Raw genomic sequence first — 21073 nt, 5'->3', positions numbered from 1 at the left:
CTTACATTCACCAAACCCTTGGTTTACAAATGATCTTGTCAATGACATGATAGTAGCAGAGCTGTGAGAAGCTATCACAACCACAGCTCACTCAATCAACACTACAAACGAGGGTATAATTCAGTAGATCCATCTGCTGACACTTGCCATTTCATCTTCCACCGCTTCCTTAGGGTTGGGGTTAGAGTTAGGATTGTTTACTTTATGAAGAATACAAGTAGAAGGGTTTTTTTTTTTTTTTTTTTAGCTGTAACGCCCAATTCACTTTGCCTAATAAACATGGGCAGTTCAAAGGCACTTCACATAGAAGCATTTAAAGCTGTCATTGATTATCCACCTAGGTCAAGTAAGTCATTTCTGTTTACTCTATCGCACTGCAGAGTGATGAGAAGGAAGCTGTTTTAATACCGTTTGGATGGACCTCAGTGAAGAGATCCTGGCATCTCTGTCTTCCAGGGAGACACTATTTCACGCAGCAGCTGGACTTGTTCTTATGAGAGCTACCTTTGATTCTCCAGGGGCATGCTGTTGATGATCATCTACTGGACATCACCCACCTATTTCCACCAGTCAGTAACTCAGGAGTGGCATGTTATCAGGAAATTGCATTCTTTTTTCAAAATTACATTCTTTGTGCGTAACTCCTTCCACCTTGTCCTACTGGCCCTACAGCAAGCCACATTTCTTGGACACTCCTGGTTGTCTAGACCAAAGTCAAAAAAATCTCTCCTATATAGTTGTGTCCATGTCAATTGAGAGTCTCAGTGAGTCAAATAAGTTCAAAACCAAAGCCATGTAATTATCCCTTCATTAATCCTATAGACCGCCTGACATAAAGGACCCCTTCTAGATCTGGAGATTAATCTATAGGAGATTGTATACAGTATATAAAGCCCTAAAACAAGGATATGTTTGTTGCACAGTATTGATTATCATTGCTTAAATGGGAAAACTCTGCAGAAACGTTATCCTCTCCCTCTGGTATCCACAGCATTAGATCAATTGCAGAGTGTTAACTATTGCAACCAATGTGATATCTGATGTGCCTATATATAATCTACAAGCCCAATTCTGAAAAAGTTGGGACAGTATGGAAAATGAAGAAAAAACCCCCCACAAAACAAAACAAAAAGCGTCATTTGACAATTCAGTTCACCCAGTACTATATTGAAAACACATTTTTTTATTTTTGAAAATATACACTCATTTCAAATCTGATGACTGCAACACACTCAAAAATAAAGTTTGGGACAGTCGATTGTTTTCCTCTGTGTAACATCAGCTTTTCTTTAAATAACACTTATTAAGCGTTTGGGCGCTGAGTGAAGACACCAGTTGGTTAAGTTTTGCAAGTGGAATTTTCCCCCATTCATCCATTATGCATTTCTTCAGCTCTGCAACTGGACGGGGCCTTCGTTGCCTTATTTTGTACTTCATAATGTGCCACACATTCTCAATGGGAGACAGGTCAGGACTGCAGGCAGGGCATACTCACACCCACGCTCTCTGCTTACGCAACCATGCGCTTGTAATCCAGGCAGAATGTGGTTTGGCGTTGTCCTGCTCTGGGTGGATGTGTTGCTCCAAAATGTGTACATATCTTTCTGCATTAATGATGTCCTCACAGATGTGTATGTTACCCATGCCATGGGCACTGACACACCCCCTTACCAAGATGCTGGATTTTGGACCTGACAGTGATAACAGCTTGGATTGTCCTTTTCTTCTTTGGCCCGGAGAACACGACTGCTGTTTTATCCAAAAACTATTTGAAATGTTGACTCGTCAGACCACAAAACACGATTCCACTGTGCTACTGTCCTTGCATCTGTGGATGCAGTGGCGAATGGTGCTGACTGACAAAGGTTTACCAAGCCCATGTCAGGATATCCATTACAGACTCATAATGATTTTTAAGACAGTGATGTCTGAGTGATCGGAGATCACATACATTCAGAAGTGGTTTTCGGCCTCACCCTTTACACACCAAGATTTGACCGGATTCCTTGAATATTTTAATTATATTGTGCACTGTAGAAGGTGAAATGCCCAAAATCCTACCGATTTGTCTTTGGGGAATGTTGTTCCCAAATTGTTGGATTATTCACTGACGCATCTGTTAGCAGATTGGCGAGCCTCGACCCATCCTTGCTCTTGAAGGACTAGGCCTTTTTTGGAGGCTGCTTATATACTATGATTAGACAATTGCCTCACCTGTTTCACATCGCTGTCTTATATCAACTTGTCGCGTTGCTATTAGTCCTAAATTGCCCCTGTCCCAATGTTTTTGGAACGTGTTGCATGCGTCAATTTCAAAGTAAACATTTATCTTCAAAGAACTATGCAGCTGATTTTAAAAAAATTTTTTTTGTACATCTACAAATCACTCCTGTTTGTTTTTATTAGCATTTTCCATAATGTCCCAACTTCAGGAATTGGGCTTGTAGTTATGATTTGAGAAGGAGACAAATGGGACACCTCATCCACCACTTTGGAACACCACAAATATTTTGTGGTCCATAATGGAACTATATTTGGTGACCCACAGACTAGTCATGTCTGTCTACTAATTATGACAATTCTACCCTCATTTGGTGGTTACACATCTATAATGTTGATCATTTATAGTTTCCCCAAAGTGTGGCAAATTGGTTCCCTTTGCTTATCTATCACACAGCTTTGCAAACATTCAAAGCCTTTATTCAGTTATATATTTTTCAGATTTTTTGGGGTTCCCAAAGATAGAGACTAGAGTGTGAAGCTGGAGGATGCATGCAGCTGACCCTACCCCAGTAAAATGTTTCAATATGCTAGAGTAAGCTAATACTTGTATGAAATGATGTGGTCTTAGAAGGAATGAACTCCATCTAATTTGCTAACATTGGCAATATTGAAATAAGTTGGCCTGTTTTCTTTGCCAATTCAAGGTTAGACATTAGGTTAGCTTAGCATTGAATCCAGTTGCTAATATAATTGGCTAGACAGCAAGTAAAAAAATTCCAGCTAATGGTAAATATTAGATATTTCGGTGATATATTTGAATTCTGATTCATTATTAAACTAAGCAGTGTTAGTCATGTATAGGACCAGCAAACATTGAGAGATTGAATGATGTTTTCGAGCAAAATGGTGAAATTGGAAAAGTAATAAAAGTTACTCTTCACATCAAAACATGACATTAATGTCATTTCATCAGATAAACACATTTACTTTTGGCCTTTTAGTACCTGAGTACATTTTAAAGTAACAACCTTTTCACTTTCACTTACATGAGTACATTTTTTGGCCTGATCCTTCCGCTTCTAATTGTGTAAGATTTTGACACGTTGTCTATACTTTCATTTAAGTATAATGCCTGAGTACTTTTCCAACCCTGACTACAGAACATTTTTACAGTGTTGTGTTGGGTTTTCTGCAGAACCAGGTCAACAGGGCAATATCATTGCAGAAGAGGCTGTCCAGTACCAGAAGTAGCAAACGTCTTACTGTTCAAGGAACACCCATGATTATCAACCATACTGTAGATGGCGTCTAGATATCCACCCAGACTGTGATTCTATTCCTCAGAAGAATGACTGATGTGATATGAACATTTGAGTGCTGTGTGTGTGTTCCACCCCATATTAGGACTCACAGGCTTAACAAGGTGGAGCATAGATTGCTAGAATTTGGCAATATTTGCTATAGTATCAGCAACATCAGTTAATGTGGTAGTAGCCTACATTGGTTGATTTTTATATTAATAGATCTGATATACGGCAAAAAAATAACGAACTAAGCATAGTAGACAAAGTTACCAGAGAAACAGAGAAATATTCTGGACATTATCCTTCATCAGCCGTGCAAGCAAATTGCTTCTGAGGTTGCAGGAGTGATATTCAAAAACTATTTCACCTTCTGGTTTCACCTCCAACAGAATTTTTCTCCAAAACATCCTGTTTCTCTAGAAACTTTGTGTCCTAAGATATATATATATATATATATATATATATATATATATACACACACACACACACACACACACACACACACACACACACACACACACACACAGGGTATCTAAAAAAAAACTCTCTCAAAACAGCCTCAATTATTCGTGGCATGGATTCCACAAGATGTTGTAAACAGTCCTTTGAGATTCTGGTCCATGTTTGCATCACACATGATTACATCACACAATTCCTTCAGATTTTTCAGGTGCACTTTCATGCTGCGAATCTCTCGTTCTACCACGTCCCAAAGGTGTTCTATTGGATTCAGATACGATGACTGGGAAGGCCACTGAAGAACACTGAACTCATTGTCATGTTCATGAAACCAGTTTGAGACAAATTTTGCTTGGTGACATGGTGCATTATCATGCTGGAAATTACTTATTAGAAGATGGGTCAATTGTGGCCATGTAGAGATCAGCAACAATACTCAAATAGGTTGTAGCTTTCAAGAGATAATTGCTTGGTATTAACGGGCCCAAAGTGTGCCATGAAAACATTCCCCACACCATTACACTACCTCCACCAGCCTGCACTCTTGATATAGGGCAGGTTGGTGATTCATGCAAAAGATTCATGCTGTTGGTGCCAAATTCTGATCCTACCATCTGTGTGCCTCAACAGACATTGAGATTCATCAGACCAGGCTAGGGTTTTCTAGTCTTAAACTGTCCAGTTTTGTTGAGTCTGTGCCCACCGCAGACTCAGCTTTATGTTCTTGGCTGACAGAAGTGGAACCTGACATGGTCTTCTGCTTAACGACTTCTGCATTACTTATTCAGAGCAAAACATTTTAGATTTCCAAACATTTCTTGAGGGATGTAATAAATTATGTAATAGCCCATGTTTCAAACAAACAAACAAACAAACAAACAAACAAACATGAAAGTCACCTGCAAAAAAAAAAAGCGACAGTCAAAATCTCCAGAAGAACTGTGGCCGATTTTTAGAATGAGAGATGCTTAGAAAAACTTACCAACCATTTTCCCTATAAAACTTCACAGCGTACCTCAGACTGCAAAGAGTTATTAAACCAAACACTGACTTTGTTTGATTTATTACCATTTACTGCTCTTTATACTCCCTGCTGCAAAACCAACCAACCAAACAAACAAAACCAACAGAAACCCCTATAAAATTTGTAATGGTTTTAATGGTTATAATGGAAATTATATTGGTTTTAATGGAAAAAGTAATGGTCCTTGTGGGTCTCTGCTGGTAATTTGTTGCCTTCTATTGGTGGCATGTTAAGTCTAGTGGATACCACTAAGGACCAATAATGGTAATGGTTTTAATGCTTAGCTAATGGTTAGTAATGGTATTTATAGTGGAAACCATTAGAATTTCTGTGATGTTTCTATAGTTTTTTTTTTTTTCTCTGCAGGGGTATTTGTTTTTATGTAAACACATACATTTAATGACTTTCTTTTGAAGGTTTTACAGCATACAAGACTTTTGGATATGAGAGGGGGTAGTGCTCAGGGACAGAGAAGCCACAGCACACAGGGAATGACCCAAATCTCTATACATTTACATTCAGTAGGTCACTTGCTTCCATATCCTGAGAACAGCTGTGGCTCTGATTGTATTCCAGTCGACAGCAGGACTGTTCCTTTTCCTTTTCAGAGCCGGACCCTCCCCTCATTACACACCCCCTCCTCCTCTTTCCTCTCTTTCTCTCTCCCTCATTCCCTGAGCCCATACCTCACATTCCTGCTTCCTCGCGCTTCAGGCTGCTCCGTCAGTGCTGGAGAAATACTGCGCTAATTCCGGACACATTCTGCCCTTAAATGAGACACCACGGCTGACTGACTGCCTCAGCTCTTCTCTTGGAAGAGGTAAGAATGTTATTTTCTTTTTTAACCGGGGTTTTTTTTGTCCCCCCTCCTTGAAGTTGTGTTATCTGAAGCCAAACTCGAGCACGACTTATTTCTAAACGTGTTCACAACACAACACAACACAACGCAGCCCATAACAGCACTGACAGCACAGCACGGAGAATTATTTGCAATTAGAGTCAAATATTTTGACGTTTCTGAAATAGTTTTGTTCTCTAGTCCACTTTATTCTTTCTCTCTCATCAGTCTAACTCCTCAGACTTCTTCCTGCGTGTAGCCCAGAACTTTAACAGAAACCAATCACACCAGCAGACTCATATAGTCCATGATTTAGTTCTGTTCTTACATTAATAGGCTGGATAGTCACAACGGACTTCGTGTGTGTGTGTGTGTGTGTGTGTGTGTGTGTGTGTGTGTTCATACACAATAACAATGTAACAGGCCTGTATGTAAATCAGCAGACTGTAAACATATCATTATCAAATTATTGTACACAAATAATAATAATAATAATAATAATAATAATAATAATAAAAGTAATTAGAATAATTAAACGTTAAAATCTTAAATGCCTTAATACACAATCATTCAGCTGCTGAATCAGGAGAGAACGCACACAAACACACACACACACACACACACACACTCACACACACACACACACACACACTCACACACATATGTATAGTTATATATGATGTCATATGTTATGCTATAAATATGTTATATATGTGTTATATATGTGTTTGATATATATATTTTTGCCAACACCACGTCAGTTGTGCCTTCGTCAGTGGATGTTGGTGGACGTCCACTTCTCGTTCGGTCCGCAACACTTCCAGTCTTTGTAAATTTGTTAATAAGTTTGGCAGCAGCGTCGTATATGTGATGTACTCGCCCAGTTTCCTGTTAAAGTCCATCGCAACCTTGCGACAGCTTCCCGATCCAGCCGTGAGAATGATCTCAATGCGTTCTTCTTTTCTTCTTTTCTTCCACAATAAAAAAAATTATGGAAGACATTTTAGTAAAAAGTGTTAATTTGTTAACCTGTGTAGGGAGACTTATTGGATAACATAATGGCAGATCAAAATGTAAATAATATGGAAAAGAAATTTTGACCATGAATCTTTCGACCTGATTTCATGAAGCCAGCATATCACATCTGGCGAATATTACAACTTCAGATGCTATTTAGAAGATATGTAAGACATTGGAGGCGGTTATAAAGCCGGAGGTTGGGCATGCAGGTTATTACAGAATATTTACCACATTCAGAAAGGAAGACTCAAACTTTTTAACCATTTTGTTCTTATGTCGGTCTACTAGTATTTTACACTGTTTGACAGTTTTGCACTAATTGAACATTTCTGATACTTCATAATGAGGGAATAATATGTGAAACCTAACAAACGAAACCTTTTGATTGATTTAAATTACGTTCATGGTCTTTATTATGTCTTGGTACTGGTATGATATATTATCAAGGTGTTCAGATAGGTTTATAGGTTTTTCAGCCTTTCCAGCTGCATTAAGACGATGTAGCGAGTTTAAATAGTTTAGCTTGAGTCCTGTGACGTGTTTGAGGAGTTTATGTGTGTATCTGGGTTTGTGTGTTTAGTGAAAGCTCGACGTGAAGCAGTTCATTCTCTTGGAGGAGTGTTCGGTCAGAGCCTGAGCGGCCAAACGCTTGAGTGACACGTTACGATAATCTTGAGCGAGAAAGTAATATGAGTAACACAAAGTCAAGGAACACTCTTCATTAACAAACTCAGTTCTTTGTATTGTATTTATTTCCTGCATAAGAATGATAATAAAGGGTAAATAATTTTAGTGGAGTTTTATAAATTAGGACTATACACTTATAGAAGTGCCTTCTAGTCCACTTCTATATACACCTATAGGAGTGCCTTCTAGTCCTTCTAATCCATCCTAACACATCCCTATCACTTCAGAGATGTAAATATTTGCATTCATTATTTTATTTATTTATTTATTTATTTATTTTTACATTTTTGCTTTATTTCAGATTGTTGCATTGGTCAAAGTAACAATGCATAGACTGAAGGTTGCCTAATGTGTCACATTTGTGAAAGTAACTTTCTCAACTTTAGGCAAAGCACACCAGGATGTGCTCCATGTCACTCCATGATCATTTTAGGGTGCTAATTGCAACTATTACTTAGACCATCATTTAATGCGGAAAGAACAGAATGAAATTCGCATTTTATTTGTCTCACACACACAGTATGACGTGTAGTGAAATGCTTTTTACGACTGTCCGTGACAAAAAATAGAATTTATATAGACCAGAATTGACTTGTATACAGTTAGAAACATGAAAAAAGTATATACAAAAGATATCAAAATATAACGATGGATATAGAAATAGGTGGCAGCAACAGTCTGAGTATAATTGGTACAAAGTGCAGATATGTGCAGCTATTTATGCATCGTAATGCTGTGTAAAAACAATTACACCATGATCTGAATCAGAATGCCAACCAGACCTTCTTTTCCTTAATCATGTTTTGTTCAACTTTCCTTCCTGTTGTTTCCCCCCACACACACATTTTTAGCATTTGTTGCCCTCTCTATATTTCACTGGATGCTAAAGCTCTGCTTATAGCTAATATAAGATTGTCGCCAATTAATACAATCAAAATCACAATGTTGGAAAAGTACATTGCATGCAATTCTAAAACCATGTTGCGTATTGTGTGTCCCTTGGAAGGTTATGGAAGGTGAGATACTGTTTATTGGCTTCACGGGGAGAAAAAAAAAAAAAAGGTAACACAAGAGTGACCGTTGTTGTACAGGGCTTCATCACTACACTCTAGAGTTCGTATAGAGTGGGTTGGTTGCATCATTGTGTGTCAAACTTAATCTAAATGTAACAACATGCATGTTTATGATAGTTTTGACAGAACCAACAATCCAACCTGTCAGCACACACATCTCTGTGTGTGTGTGTGTGTGTGTGTGTGTGTGTGTGTGTGTGTGTGTGTGTTTCTGACTTGCTGTGCATTGACAGTTCAGCAGTGGCTGGAAAGTAGACACAATGTGAAAGCCACAGAATTGAGAAATGCAAACGAAATGTCCCTATTAGGTAAGGAATAAAACCTGACATGGCACGCTGTTATAATAAAATCATCAGCGCCGTGGTGGTGTGATGCGCTCTGTGGTGCGCTTACCACCCAAGCTGATTATTATCCAATAACACCATGTTACATGCTTTTATGCCTTTTATAAAATAAAATAAAAAATATTTTGCAAAGATTTATTAATGAACGGGATCTTGTACAGACATGTTATTTCCTGTTCTCACTTCCATTATAACTAGTGGTGTAAACCTCAGGCTTCCACACGATACGAGTCAAGTCTTAAGTAAATGTTTTGATATTTGACAATAGCAATGAATTTGCTACGGTACAAAATGATAAGAGGACGTTTCGATATTTTACAGTCTCATCAAAGCATAAGGGCATGATAGGAGATGATTCGATTTAGTCGTCTCGGTAAGATACGTGACCCACTATGTTGAGAATCTGGGGTAAGCCTATTGTTAATTTGTGAATGATGATGACATATCGAAGGACTATTTTAAGAATCGGAGTTACGGACAAATCACCTTGCTAGCCTATTTACATATCAGTTTAAAAATCTGAATTATTTTTAACCGCCCACCAGTTGTCTGTCCTTCTTCCATCCATCCATCCGTTTTCTATACCGCTTATCCTACTGGGTCGTGGGGAACGTGGAGCTTATCCCAGGGAGCATGGGGCAATCCATCGCAGCATACAATCACATACACATTCACACACCCATTCATACACTACGGACACTTTGGACATGCCAATCATCCTACCAGGCATGTCTTTGGACTGGGAGAGGAAACCCCCGCAGCTCGAGGAGAACATACAAACTCCACACACACAGGGCTGCAGCTCCACGGTCGAACACCCGACCCTGGAGGTGTGAGGCGAACGTGCTAACCACTGAGCCGCCTGTCCTTTTTCCATAATAATTCATTTAGAATCAATTACACTGATCAGCCACAACATTAAAACCACCTGCATAATATTGTGTAGGTCCTCCTTGTGCCGGCAAAACAGCTCTGACCCGTCGAGGCACGGTCTCCACAAGACCTCTGAAGGTGTGCTATGGTATCTGGCACCAAAATGTTAGCAGCAGATCCTTTAAGTCCTGTAAGACCTCCATGGATCAGACTTGTTTGTCCAGGACATCCCACAGACGCTCGATCGGATTGAGATCTGGGGAATTTGGAGGACAAGTCAACACCTTGAACTCTTTGTCATGTTCCTCAAACCGTTCCTGAACAATTGGCAGGACGCATTATCCTGTTGAAAGAGCCATCAGGGAATATCATTGACATGAAGGGGTGTACTGCATGTTTTGGTAGGTAGTACGTGTCAAAGTAACATCCACATGAATGCAGGACCCAAGGTTTCCCAGGTGTCTAAAACAGCACAATTTGTCCCTTGACAAAGTCGCTCAGAATCTTTACGCTTGCCCATTTTAACTTCTTCCAACACATCAACTTCAAGAACTGATTGTTTACTTGCTGAGTAATATATCCCACCCCTTAACAGGTTCCACTGTAACGAGATGATCAGTGTTATTCACTTCACCTCTCAGTGGTTTTAATGTTGTTTAATGGCTGATTGGTGTATAATTGATAATAATCGACTTATGATTGTTTCCTAGATTTATTTCAATCGTTGTCTTTTAAATTCGCTGCATCGATCCAAAACACCTGATTGTTAGACCCCTAATTACAACAGACGTCAAAAGTATAAACAGTCGTTCCCTCACCAGCCTCTTGTTTAACGCTTTCTTTTTTTCCTCTCCCATAAATGTTAAATAAATGTCTCCTCACTGAAAGCGTCACCAAAGCAACGATCACACCTTTTACTTTGTCGAACAACAATACGCTTTATGTAATCCGTTTCTTATTGACTTTAGATTATGCGCAGCGTTCGCCATACAAGTCTCTGCGAACGAGTTGTTACCATAGAAACAATAATACTAGATACTAGAACAAGCGCATTGATATGATTGGAATGACTAGGATTTTGAAATCCGGCTGCCACACTGCCGTAGCCGATGTCGTAGAAAATGAACCGACACCTTCTCGCCGATCTGAGTCACGAATTCAGCAGTGCTGTGGTAAAACATGACTGAACGCTAAAATTTGAAAAGGAGTCATGAGTAATACGACATGACAATAGCGATGCAGCGACAGCAGTTCCGCAGCAGCGATCTTCAGAGTCCGCTCTTAATCGCAGCGCGCATGGCTGACATTAGTCATGGGAAAGTCTGGCTGTCAACCTCGCTCAGCTTTGTGGTGCACACTAAGATTAACAACACTGAATGAAATTGACAAAGTCACGTTTACATCCACCGTTGCGTTACGCCGACTGTAATGCTGTTGGAGTTTTAATGTACCATTTAACTGGGTATATTACAGTACACTGCTCACTCCTGTAACTACATACAGTATGTTTCCTATTAGTTTCATTGAAGTTACTGGTGTTACATACTTTAAAATGAGTAACTGAACTATAAGCTAAGACCTTAAGACACTAAACAAAATCTGTGTGTGTGTGTGTGTGTGTGTGTGTGCGTGCAGTGTGTGTATCTTATAAGTCCAACTCAGACATCTTCCTAAGAAACGAATCACACCAGTAAAATCATATGGCCCATGATTAAAGTGTACCTATTATGCTATATAAAAGTTTGTACAGGAAGTAAGTCTGGAATTACTGACGACTCGTTTCAGGTGTTCAGAATTGGTTCAAAAACTCCGTCTGTCGTGCGCTTTGACTTTTGAAACTTTGCAGACTTTTTACATCTACGTATATAACACACTACATGAAAGATACGCATAATAAGGGCACTTTAAGTTCTGTTATCACATTATTTAATGTGTAATAGGCTGTATAGTCACAACGAACTTCAGATGTGTGTGTGTGTGTGTGTGTGTGTGTGCACTTTTCAAACTTCATTATCGCTTCATGCTTACTTTCCGCACTTTCCACATTTAGAAAGATTAAAGGGAATTGCGTCCAGCTGAGTTTTCCTTCACAACGCGCATCGATGTGTGGATTCCGGTTCGCATGCGTGTAGTGTGCATGCGTGCGCTTAGAAACCAGCTGAGTCGGATGATCTGTCGTAGTTGTGCGGAAACGCAGGGGATAATTAGAGACAGGCTTAACAAGAGGATTTGCATAGATATGTGCACGAACTTATAATTAACGCTGCTGTTTAACACTTAAGCAACACCACACCATGCTGTTGAATTCCGATTGATCCGAAGGTGTCGATTCATTTTCTAAAACAGCATGACTCGGAGAGTAGTATTTGCAGCTCAAAGGCAAAGGTCAAGTTTATATTAACGTGCTTGTTTACGGTGTTGTGGGAATCGTAGTGATTTACACAGGGACTTGTATTTCCAACGCACATCGACCACATGAACAGATTTGGAAGTGTGCAATTGTTGATATGGTAAAGGTTTAAGTGAGGAGATGTATAGTTTGCCTTTTTTTTTTGTAAAGAGTCTGCAGTGTTAACACTTTGTAACAGTCAGAGGTAAAGCTATTCCTTTAAGTTGTCTGACACAGGGGAAGAACTTTGGACAAAAAGACAATTCTTATTTACGCTTATAGAATGTTCTCTCTCTCTCTCTCTCTCTCTCTCTCTCTCTCTCTCTCTCTCTCTCTCTCTCTCTCTCGCTCTCTCTTTTGTTCCTTTTTTAAAACATATGCATGTTGATTGATGCCTTAAGGCACATCTTTTGGCCTGGCCTTATATCTCTGATGGGCCGTGGTGGGATGGGGATGGGTAACCTCTTTGTGAGATGCTGTGCCCTAGATGCTCACGCTTTGACAACATTCCCCCCCCACACACACACCATCTTCCGCCATGGTTGGACCAATTCCATATTGCACGACTTTATTTTATCGCATTACACTGGTTGAGTACTGACATATGAAATTGAACGGGAAAAAGAAAAAACAAAAAAAAGCAAGAGAAAAAAGAGGAATGGAAAAACACAAAGGAATAGGGTAAGCGTGACGTGTGGATGTTGGCCTGCCTGTGATGGGCGCAACCGGTGGGGGTGGGGATAATGGGCGTGCCCTGGGCCTGACAGCGTCTCGCTGGGGCTGTGCGATGTGAGGCAGTCCATTAGAAAGAATTGTATTTATTTATTTATTTTTCTTTTTAAAAAAAAATACATTTCATACAGTTATTCTTCTCCTGTCACATCTTCCTGTCTTTTCTCTACTGTCAATTGTTCATTTCTCCCTCACTGTAACACGAGCACTTAGCATTTGTTTCATGTAAATGTTAACATTTTTTTTCCAATTTAAAAAAAAAGTGATAACAGGAGCTAATTTGTTTTGCAGATGTTCAAATGTAAACTATAAACAATGTAATTAAAAATGAAGGAATTATAATTAGGGGGCACAGTGGCTTAGTGGTTAGCACGTTTGCCTTGAACCTTCAGATCACGCATCCACCCTGTGTGCGTGGAGTTTGCATGTTCTTCCCGTGCTTCGCGGTTTCCTCCAGGTACTCGGGTTTCCCCCCTCAGTCCAAAGACATGCACTGTAGGTTGATTGGCATTTCCAATTTGTTGGCAATGTATGAATGTGTGTGTGATTGTGCCCAGAAATGGGTTGGCACACCATCAGGGGTGCCTTGTGCCCCGAGTTCCCAGAGATAGGCTCCAGGCTCCCCTGTGTAGGATAAGCGGTACAGGAAATGGATGGATGAATTACAATTAATTCAAATTTCTCATTGTTGGCAAATGGTTGTCATATAAGAGGAATAAAACACTTTGGGATGTCCTGGTGTTGAAAAAAATTCAACCTCTGGTTTGCATAGTGCCGCGTCAGACCACCCCATCATTGTTTTTTTTCCCACAGTAGCACGTCCTGCCGTGTTGAATTCCTCATGTAAAACATCTGGGTTCAGTGACATACTATAAGTTCGGTCCTGGCGATCTACCACCCTTGAGGGTTTAGCTCCAACCGTAATCCAACCGTAATCTGATCTCTGTGCTTATAGGAGGAATTTAGACCAAGTGTTAGACCAATGTGTATTGGAAGTCAATTCTCCTGAGTGGCAGGTCACCAGAACAAGGCTTGGGCACCGCTGATGTATATAAAGCCAACAATCAATAATCTATATTCGGATATTCGAAGTATTATATATGCTGTTTAGATTTAACATGCTTCATAGTATGACATTATAAAAGTATTCAACTTTCACTGAGTTGTCCTATTAGTAATCAGCAATTAGCAATCAGTGTTATAGAAAATGATATACTATTAATGAAGCACTCAAACTTATTTACTACTTCTATGCACTACATTTATACACAACATATCTTGTGTATAATTTAGCTACTATTGTTTATTTTGCTGTTCAGACTGTGTTTCTGTTAGCGAATAAACACGTTATACTTTGTGCATGTGTGTGTGTGTGTGTGTGTGTGTGTGTGTGTGTGTGTGTGTGTGTGTGTGTGTACGTGTGTACGTGTGTATATGTGTGAATGCTTCCTGTTTTCATGTTTGTGTATATAAAATCCACACGTAAGCCTATGTTCTCTTGGAAAATCAGTTCGTCGTCAAAGTTCTTGTCTGGTAGAATGTTTTTTTTTTTTTGTTTTTTTTTTAAAACCTGTGTTTGTCATGTTGTTTTTCACAGCTTCATGAATTTATTTTCCTGATCTGGTAACAACACCCCAGTGCACTAAAACCATGCCTATGCTGTATTATGTGTGGTAATATGTACTAGTGTTGTTGTTGACCGCCGCTGATAGAGTGAGTCCTAATAAGGCCTGTAAGGAAGCTTGTGTGCTATCAGCGAGCAACTGAATCACATGTACATGACGTGTTGTAACTCACTAACCCTCCTTTTCCTGTACGCAAGTGCTCCCGTACACGCACACACACATATCCTTTTTACAATGGATTTGTCATGTTTTCATTATAGATCCGAGCACAAACTCTCAGACACACATCAGTGCCTTCAGCCCTTTAAGTAAACGCTTCATTTTGTGTGGAAGAGAGATAAACAAAGACAGCAGGACCTGTCTCGCTGAGTATTGATTGATGTGCTATATATATATATATATATATATATATATATATGTGTGTGTGTGTGTGTGTGTGTGTGTGTGTGTGTGTGTGTGTGTGTGTATTTCTGGGTCTTTAATTAACTGTGTGCTAATTAAGAAACAGAATTGCTAGCATGGAGACTGGTACAATTGACGCGGCTGAAGGCCTAGATTTATGGAGATTGTAGTCTACCTGTAACTCACACCACCATTTAAAATGAAAAATGCTGCATTTACAGTAACTTAACTCAGAAGAAGCAGGCCAGAACTCAGTATTACATCATTTTTGACCTCCGTGCATTCAAGCTATTAAGTGTGGAGAAAAACATGGACTCCTCCATGTTTGTCTTTTGTTAGCAACAATGTTGCTAATGTTAGTGGCATGAGTGATGTATTTACCTAATCAAACCAGTGAACTGTATAGTCAGTGTTCTAGGTATGTATAACACTTTACTGCATGGTGTTGCCATATGGCAACAATTCATTTCTTTACAAGTTTTTTTTTTTTATAGGCAATAATACAAAACTACAATTTTCTTATGTAAATGGAAAAAGAGGGGTTTAACTTTGACACTTTGACAAAAAAATTGCCATGTCACATGACCAGGGAGTGCTATTTGAGCTTCCTTTTCTGCAATCACATGACACGGTGAAGGTCATCATTGGACGGCTCTCAAATTTTAATTAAATTTTCAATATTTAGTCAAAACATCTTAAAGGAAAATGTTTACACTTATTTTTTTTGTCCTTTAATCAAGTTTATATATCCTGAGTATTCTGCTAAATGGTAAAGTGTAATTGTTGCCATATATATATAAATCACATTCAAAGTAATAAAAACTGTTGTAATTTCAGACATTTTTCAATTGCACCTTATTTTATAAATTGTATGTTTCAAGAGGAAGAATTAAAAAGATGTTTCACCCAAAACATGTTAGATCTCATTTTTGTATGTATTTTGAGAGAGTAAATCCATCCACATAGTCTGGAAAATGCAGTAATTGAAATTGTAATCTCATAGATTTTGTGTTATTTTTGACTATATGATACTTTCCACCATTGCACATTGCTGCCATGCTGTCATGTTAACAAGGTGGAGGCGGATGCAATCACAGTTAAAGCTTTTATTTAAAGAGACAGGCAGACTAATCCAAATCATGAAGACATCACTATGGTCAAAAACAGGTGTGGGTAAGGCGATCAGGAAACCAGGGTTGACATGGCAAAGGCAGAACACGAAAACCGAGAAACTGGGAACAAGATCAAAGAACCGGAAACAAGAACACAGAACAAAGGGTTGGTAATGCGCTGGCGGCAAATCTCAGAAACGATACTTCACCCTGAACAAAGAGACACGAGGGGTTTAAATATAAATACACAATGAAATCAAGCGAATGATACAGGACAACTTACATTACATTAATACAGAAACCAAAACAAAACACACGTGTCAAAAATACCAGAAGCGCGTGCAACTACCCTCCTAAATTATTTTTTTTCCCCCAATTAAAAAAACCAAAACTAAATTAAGTAATAAAAATCTTTTATTAAAATTTTGTATGTAAATATAATCATTTTTGAACAAAATGAGCTGCTTTGTTTACGGTTGATTGTTTTGACAGTGATTTGTCATATCCCCCAGCCGGTTGAGGGGTCTTTATTTTTCCTTAGTTGGAGATTGGAAATGTTTTGAGCTAGAAGCTTTCACATAAGTTCTTCCACTTTCCTTATCGACCCTTTTCCTCCGGTCTTTATTGAGCCAACAAGTAGAATGTCCATCTTATCAGAGAATGGACCCATTAATAACATTATTTCTACCACCTCAATCCGAGTTGCTTAATTGCACCCACTGTCATTTGCACCATCAGCCAGACCTAAAGCACTTTAGATTTGATCAGATTTGAGGCAGACAGTCCAGAAGACTGTCTGGCTGGTAAGTGATTCTCGGTTTGTTTACATGGTTACATGTGAGGTGACACTTCATGCCTTTTTTTCTCTCTCCTCCTAATATATGTCTTCATCTGAGGTGCTTTTCCAAGTAGGATTAACACTTCTTGGCATATGCACAATGATCTTTGCAGCTGACTTAATCCAGTGATACCCACAATTCACATGACTGTGATAGCCCCTAGAGGAGCTCCCGGCTCTGATACATGGTTATTTCATTACTCTAAGAATATTAGTGTTGCATTTGGGTCCAATTCTATATATATATATATATATATATATATATATATATATATATATATATATATATATATATATATATATATCCATGTATGTATGTAGGCATGGAAACATTACATTTTTTTTGTTATTATTAACTTAACTATATTATTAACTATATATTACCTTAATACCACTGTACACCACAATTTACAAAGCTGCATCAGACACTTTATGCTCCAGGTATACTTATTGCTGTTACACTACCAAATAGATTATAGTTTATAGCCCATGTTCTGTATTTTACTGTCCTGTGTTTTTATTGTTCTGTATTTATTGTCCTGCATGTCTCACACTGTTGTATATCTGCACTTTATGTGGTCTTGTATACTGTTATGTCCTGGAGAAACGACATTTCATTCCAGTGTATTCAAGCTATATAGAAGAACGACAATTAAAACCCACTTGAGTTGAATATCAAATATCAGCATTAGTTTAACCCCCTCAGTTTAATTTACTGTTGTCTTTCCTTGTCCTTAGGATTGGTCAGCTATCCCCTCTGATCAGGTGGAGTCCTCTGCCCCTACTTTGTAGACTGCCCCTCCATCACAGGTCTCCTGTAACCCCCCACCACCACCCTGTCTGCGGAGTGGGTATCGGCGTCCTCTCCAGGGGGCGCCAGCGAGGAGCTGAGTGAAGCTTTGGACAAGCCTTTGGAGAACGATGCAGAGGGCGTGTGGAGCCCCGATATCGAGCAGAGCTTCCAGGAGGCGCTGGCCATCTACCCTCCCTGCGGTCGCCGCAAAATCATCCTCTCTGATGAGGGCAAGATGTACGGTACGCCCCTCCTGTTCAGCCTTTTCCTTTTCCTTATGAGACTATGCAGATCTGGAAAACTAACTATGGATATATTTAATCCCAGTCTGGCCAGGATCTGTCTTTTGTTTTGTTTGGTTTGGCTTTCCCTTTTCTACCTGTCCTCTCAAGCAGCTCTGCTTAAACCGTGACTAGCTGTTAAAAGTTTCCAATGCAACCTTTCACCACTAGAGGCGCTATAGTGAAAAAGCAGGGCTATGAAAATTGTTTATAGGGTTATGCCAGTAGACTTTTACAGGTTTGAAGCTGATAAAAAGGTATAGAAATAGGTTTGCTAGTCTTACACACTCACCGTCCACTTTATTAGGAACACCTGTACAACTGCACATTCGTGCAGTTATCTAATCAGCCAATCATGTAGCAGCAGCACAATGCAAAATAATCATGCAGATCCAGGTCAAGAGCTTCAGATACTGTTCACATCAAACATCAGAATGAAAAAAAAGTCTGAACTCTGTGACTTTAAGTGTGGCGTGGATGTTGGTGCCAGATTGAGTATTTCAGAAACGGCTGGATCTCCTGGACTTTTCACACGACAGTCTCTAGAGTTTACACAGGCTGGTGCGAAAAACAAAAAACAAATATCCTGTGTGCGGAGAATCTGCAGACTGGAAGACCTTGTTGATGAGAGAGAAATGAGGGAAATATCCAGACTGGTTTGAGTTGGAAGGAACTCTACAGTAACTCAAATAATCACTCTTTACATCCAGAGCAGAAAAGCATCTCAGAACGCACAACACGTCAACATCTCCAATGCCGAGATGCTTTCCTGCTCACCATGGTTGTAAAGAGTGATTATCTGAGTTACTATATTCCTAGCAGGTCAAACCAATCTGCCCATTTTCCTCTGATTGTATGCATTGAGCTGCTTCCACATGATTGAATAAATGGAAGACTGTATAAATGTACAGGTGTTCCTATTAAAGTGTGTGTTTTGGTTTATTGTGTTCTTATAATAAGAAACATTGAATCAATTTGACTGTATTTAAAATATATTAATGATCAATTTTTTTTTTTTTTTTTGCAGTGTTGTGATTGATGTTGGCATGGGTCAGTGTTACAGGAGCAAAGAAATGTTATTGGAAAGGCATTTGCATGCTGGAGAAGTTCAGAAGGGGGTTCAAATAAGATGCAGCCTTTGCACTTTATGGGAGAATATTGGGAATATTTCAGCTGAATGATGGGGCGGAGCAACACACACTTATAAATTCAGTCTATGGAAACATCGTTTATTCCGCTCATTTTTTACTACTTCGTCTATCATAATGTATATAAACAGTTTTTTTTTTTTTAAACATTCTAATTATTTTATTTGTTTATTTATATTAAAATCTCATTGGAGCCCTTGAACAAATGGCATGCTAAATAACCGTGGCAAATATGAGACTCTTTAGTTAGCAGCAATAGTTTGCATTATTTTTCTCTTAATATCTCTTTGTGTGTGTGTGTGTGTGTGTGAGAGAGAGAGCTGTTGACTCATAACAGATGAGTTGCTGATGAGTGATGGTGGTTTGATTAAGGGTGGATACACAGATGGATCAAAGAGGAGGGTTGGAGAGAAGGAGAATGAGTAGGGACGTGTGCTGGATCTCCAGTCAGAAATCATGTGTCATCATACACTGCGCTAGCAGTTTATTCACGGTCTCTCTCCAGCTGCTGTTCAAGCTTGTGCAACTAAACAAAGCCTGGAGCGGTGCTGCTGGAGGAGTGAAGGCAGGTGCTGAATACTGAGGCAGGGCACAGGGGGCAGAGTGTGGTTCTGTTGCCCCTGGCGGGGGAGGCGAGGGGCATGTGAGTAACGGGTAGGGAGTGTCATGAAGTGTCTGGAATGGCATGCGATCGGGGGTTCAAGGCAGCGTAGCTGTAACCAGAGACCAGAATAGACGTTTACCCTTTGAGTGTGTGTGATGATGGAGAGGAGGCAGATAAACATCGAGGGACGAGAGCCAGTCTTGGGCTCTGCACCTGTCCTGTGCCCTATGTCTATAAACCCCTCCCTCCTTCCCTTAGTCTATAATACACAACCCTGAACTGTCTGCCTGTTAGTCAGTCCGTGTGTGTGTGTGACTTTCAGGTCACCTAGAGCTGCCCCCCCCCTCGAACAAACCCCTCAACCCTGAAACTTGACCATATTTATTATATGAGAAGAGAGACAGACAGACAAACTCAAAATCTCCCTCTCAGTGAGATTACAGTAAATATGATCACACTATTGCCCTCTTACCCTTGTCACTTATGTCAAAAAAATCATCAGTACTGTGTTAACACACCGTCGCCAGACATGCTTCTCAAAATAGGCTCCACAGACCCTCAGGGCACGGGCACGGGCACGATTACTGTATTATTTCTTTTTATATCTGTTGGTATGATATATACATACAGTATTACATATATTATACTTTATGTATGTACTGATATTACACTCTAATGATATTACAGTGGCGGAGATCGTTATTTATTGGTATAGTTGTCGTAATGTTACAGAGAAATTTGGTACGGTGTTAAAGACTGTATCATATTAAGTAATAGATCAAAATGAAGTCAATATCTACAGAAGATCTGTGACTAGCTTTCACTGGGACTATAAGTATATAAGTGTACCTGAGGGAATTCATGCAGTTTTAAAATTGGTGGTCACACCGAGTAAAAATGTATTTCATTGCGTTTGAAAGCATTTCCGCTTTGCAGAATTTCTGTCTCAGAGTAACTGCTTTGGGTTCTCTGTGTGGAACGTTTAAAAAGAAGCTGTAATGGCACAATGATGATAGTCCAGCCATTTTCTGGACCGCTTATCCTACACAAGATCGCAGGAAGCCTGGAGTCTATCCCAGGGGACTCAGGGTACGAGGTGGGGGGCACGCTGGATGGGGTGCTCGCGATGGATGGAGAATATGCAAACTCTGCACACAGAGGAAAGAATCCAACCCAAAACCCTGGAGGTGCAAGACAAACGTGTTAACCACCAATCACCATGATCATGATGATGAGAAGAAGAAGATTCAGGATTTTCAGGATACCAAAGGTTTTAAGATATAATATTTCAATTTAAAGAAAAA

General features: G+C 39.4%; 1 protein-coding gene across 2 annotated transcripts in view; it reads left to right on the top strand.

Moving 5' to 3' along the window:
* The first annotated feature begins 5672 nt into the window (after positions 1 to 5672).
* The window catches only part of LOC108274414 (transcriptional enhancer factor TEF-3), a 44140-nt gene continuing 28739 nt past the window's right edge, over positions 5673 to 21073 (top strand). For both annotated transcript variants that reach the window (XM_053685742.1, XM_047159889.2), the window contains exons 1-2: positions 5673 to 5830; positions 17682 to 17978. In XM_053685742.1, coding sequence (XP_053541717.1) covers positions 17972 to 17978 — 7 coding nt within the window. In that variant the 5' untranslated portion in view covers positions 5673 to 5830; positions 17682 to 17971. The remainder of the gene's footprint in view (positions 5831 to 17681; positions 17979 to 21073) is intronic.

This window comes from Ictalurus punctatus, chromosome 14, assembly GCF_001660625.3.
Source record: "Ictalurus punctatus breed USDA103 chromosome 14, Coco_2.0, whole genome shotgun sequence".
Taxonomy (NCBI): domain Eukaryota; kingdom Metazoa; phylum Chordata; class Actinopteri; order Siluriformes; family Ictaluridae; genus Ictalurus; species Ictalurus punctatus.
The sequence above is the reverse complement of the archived record's forward strand: the minus strand, read 5'-3'. Positions and strand labels throughout refer to the sequence as shown.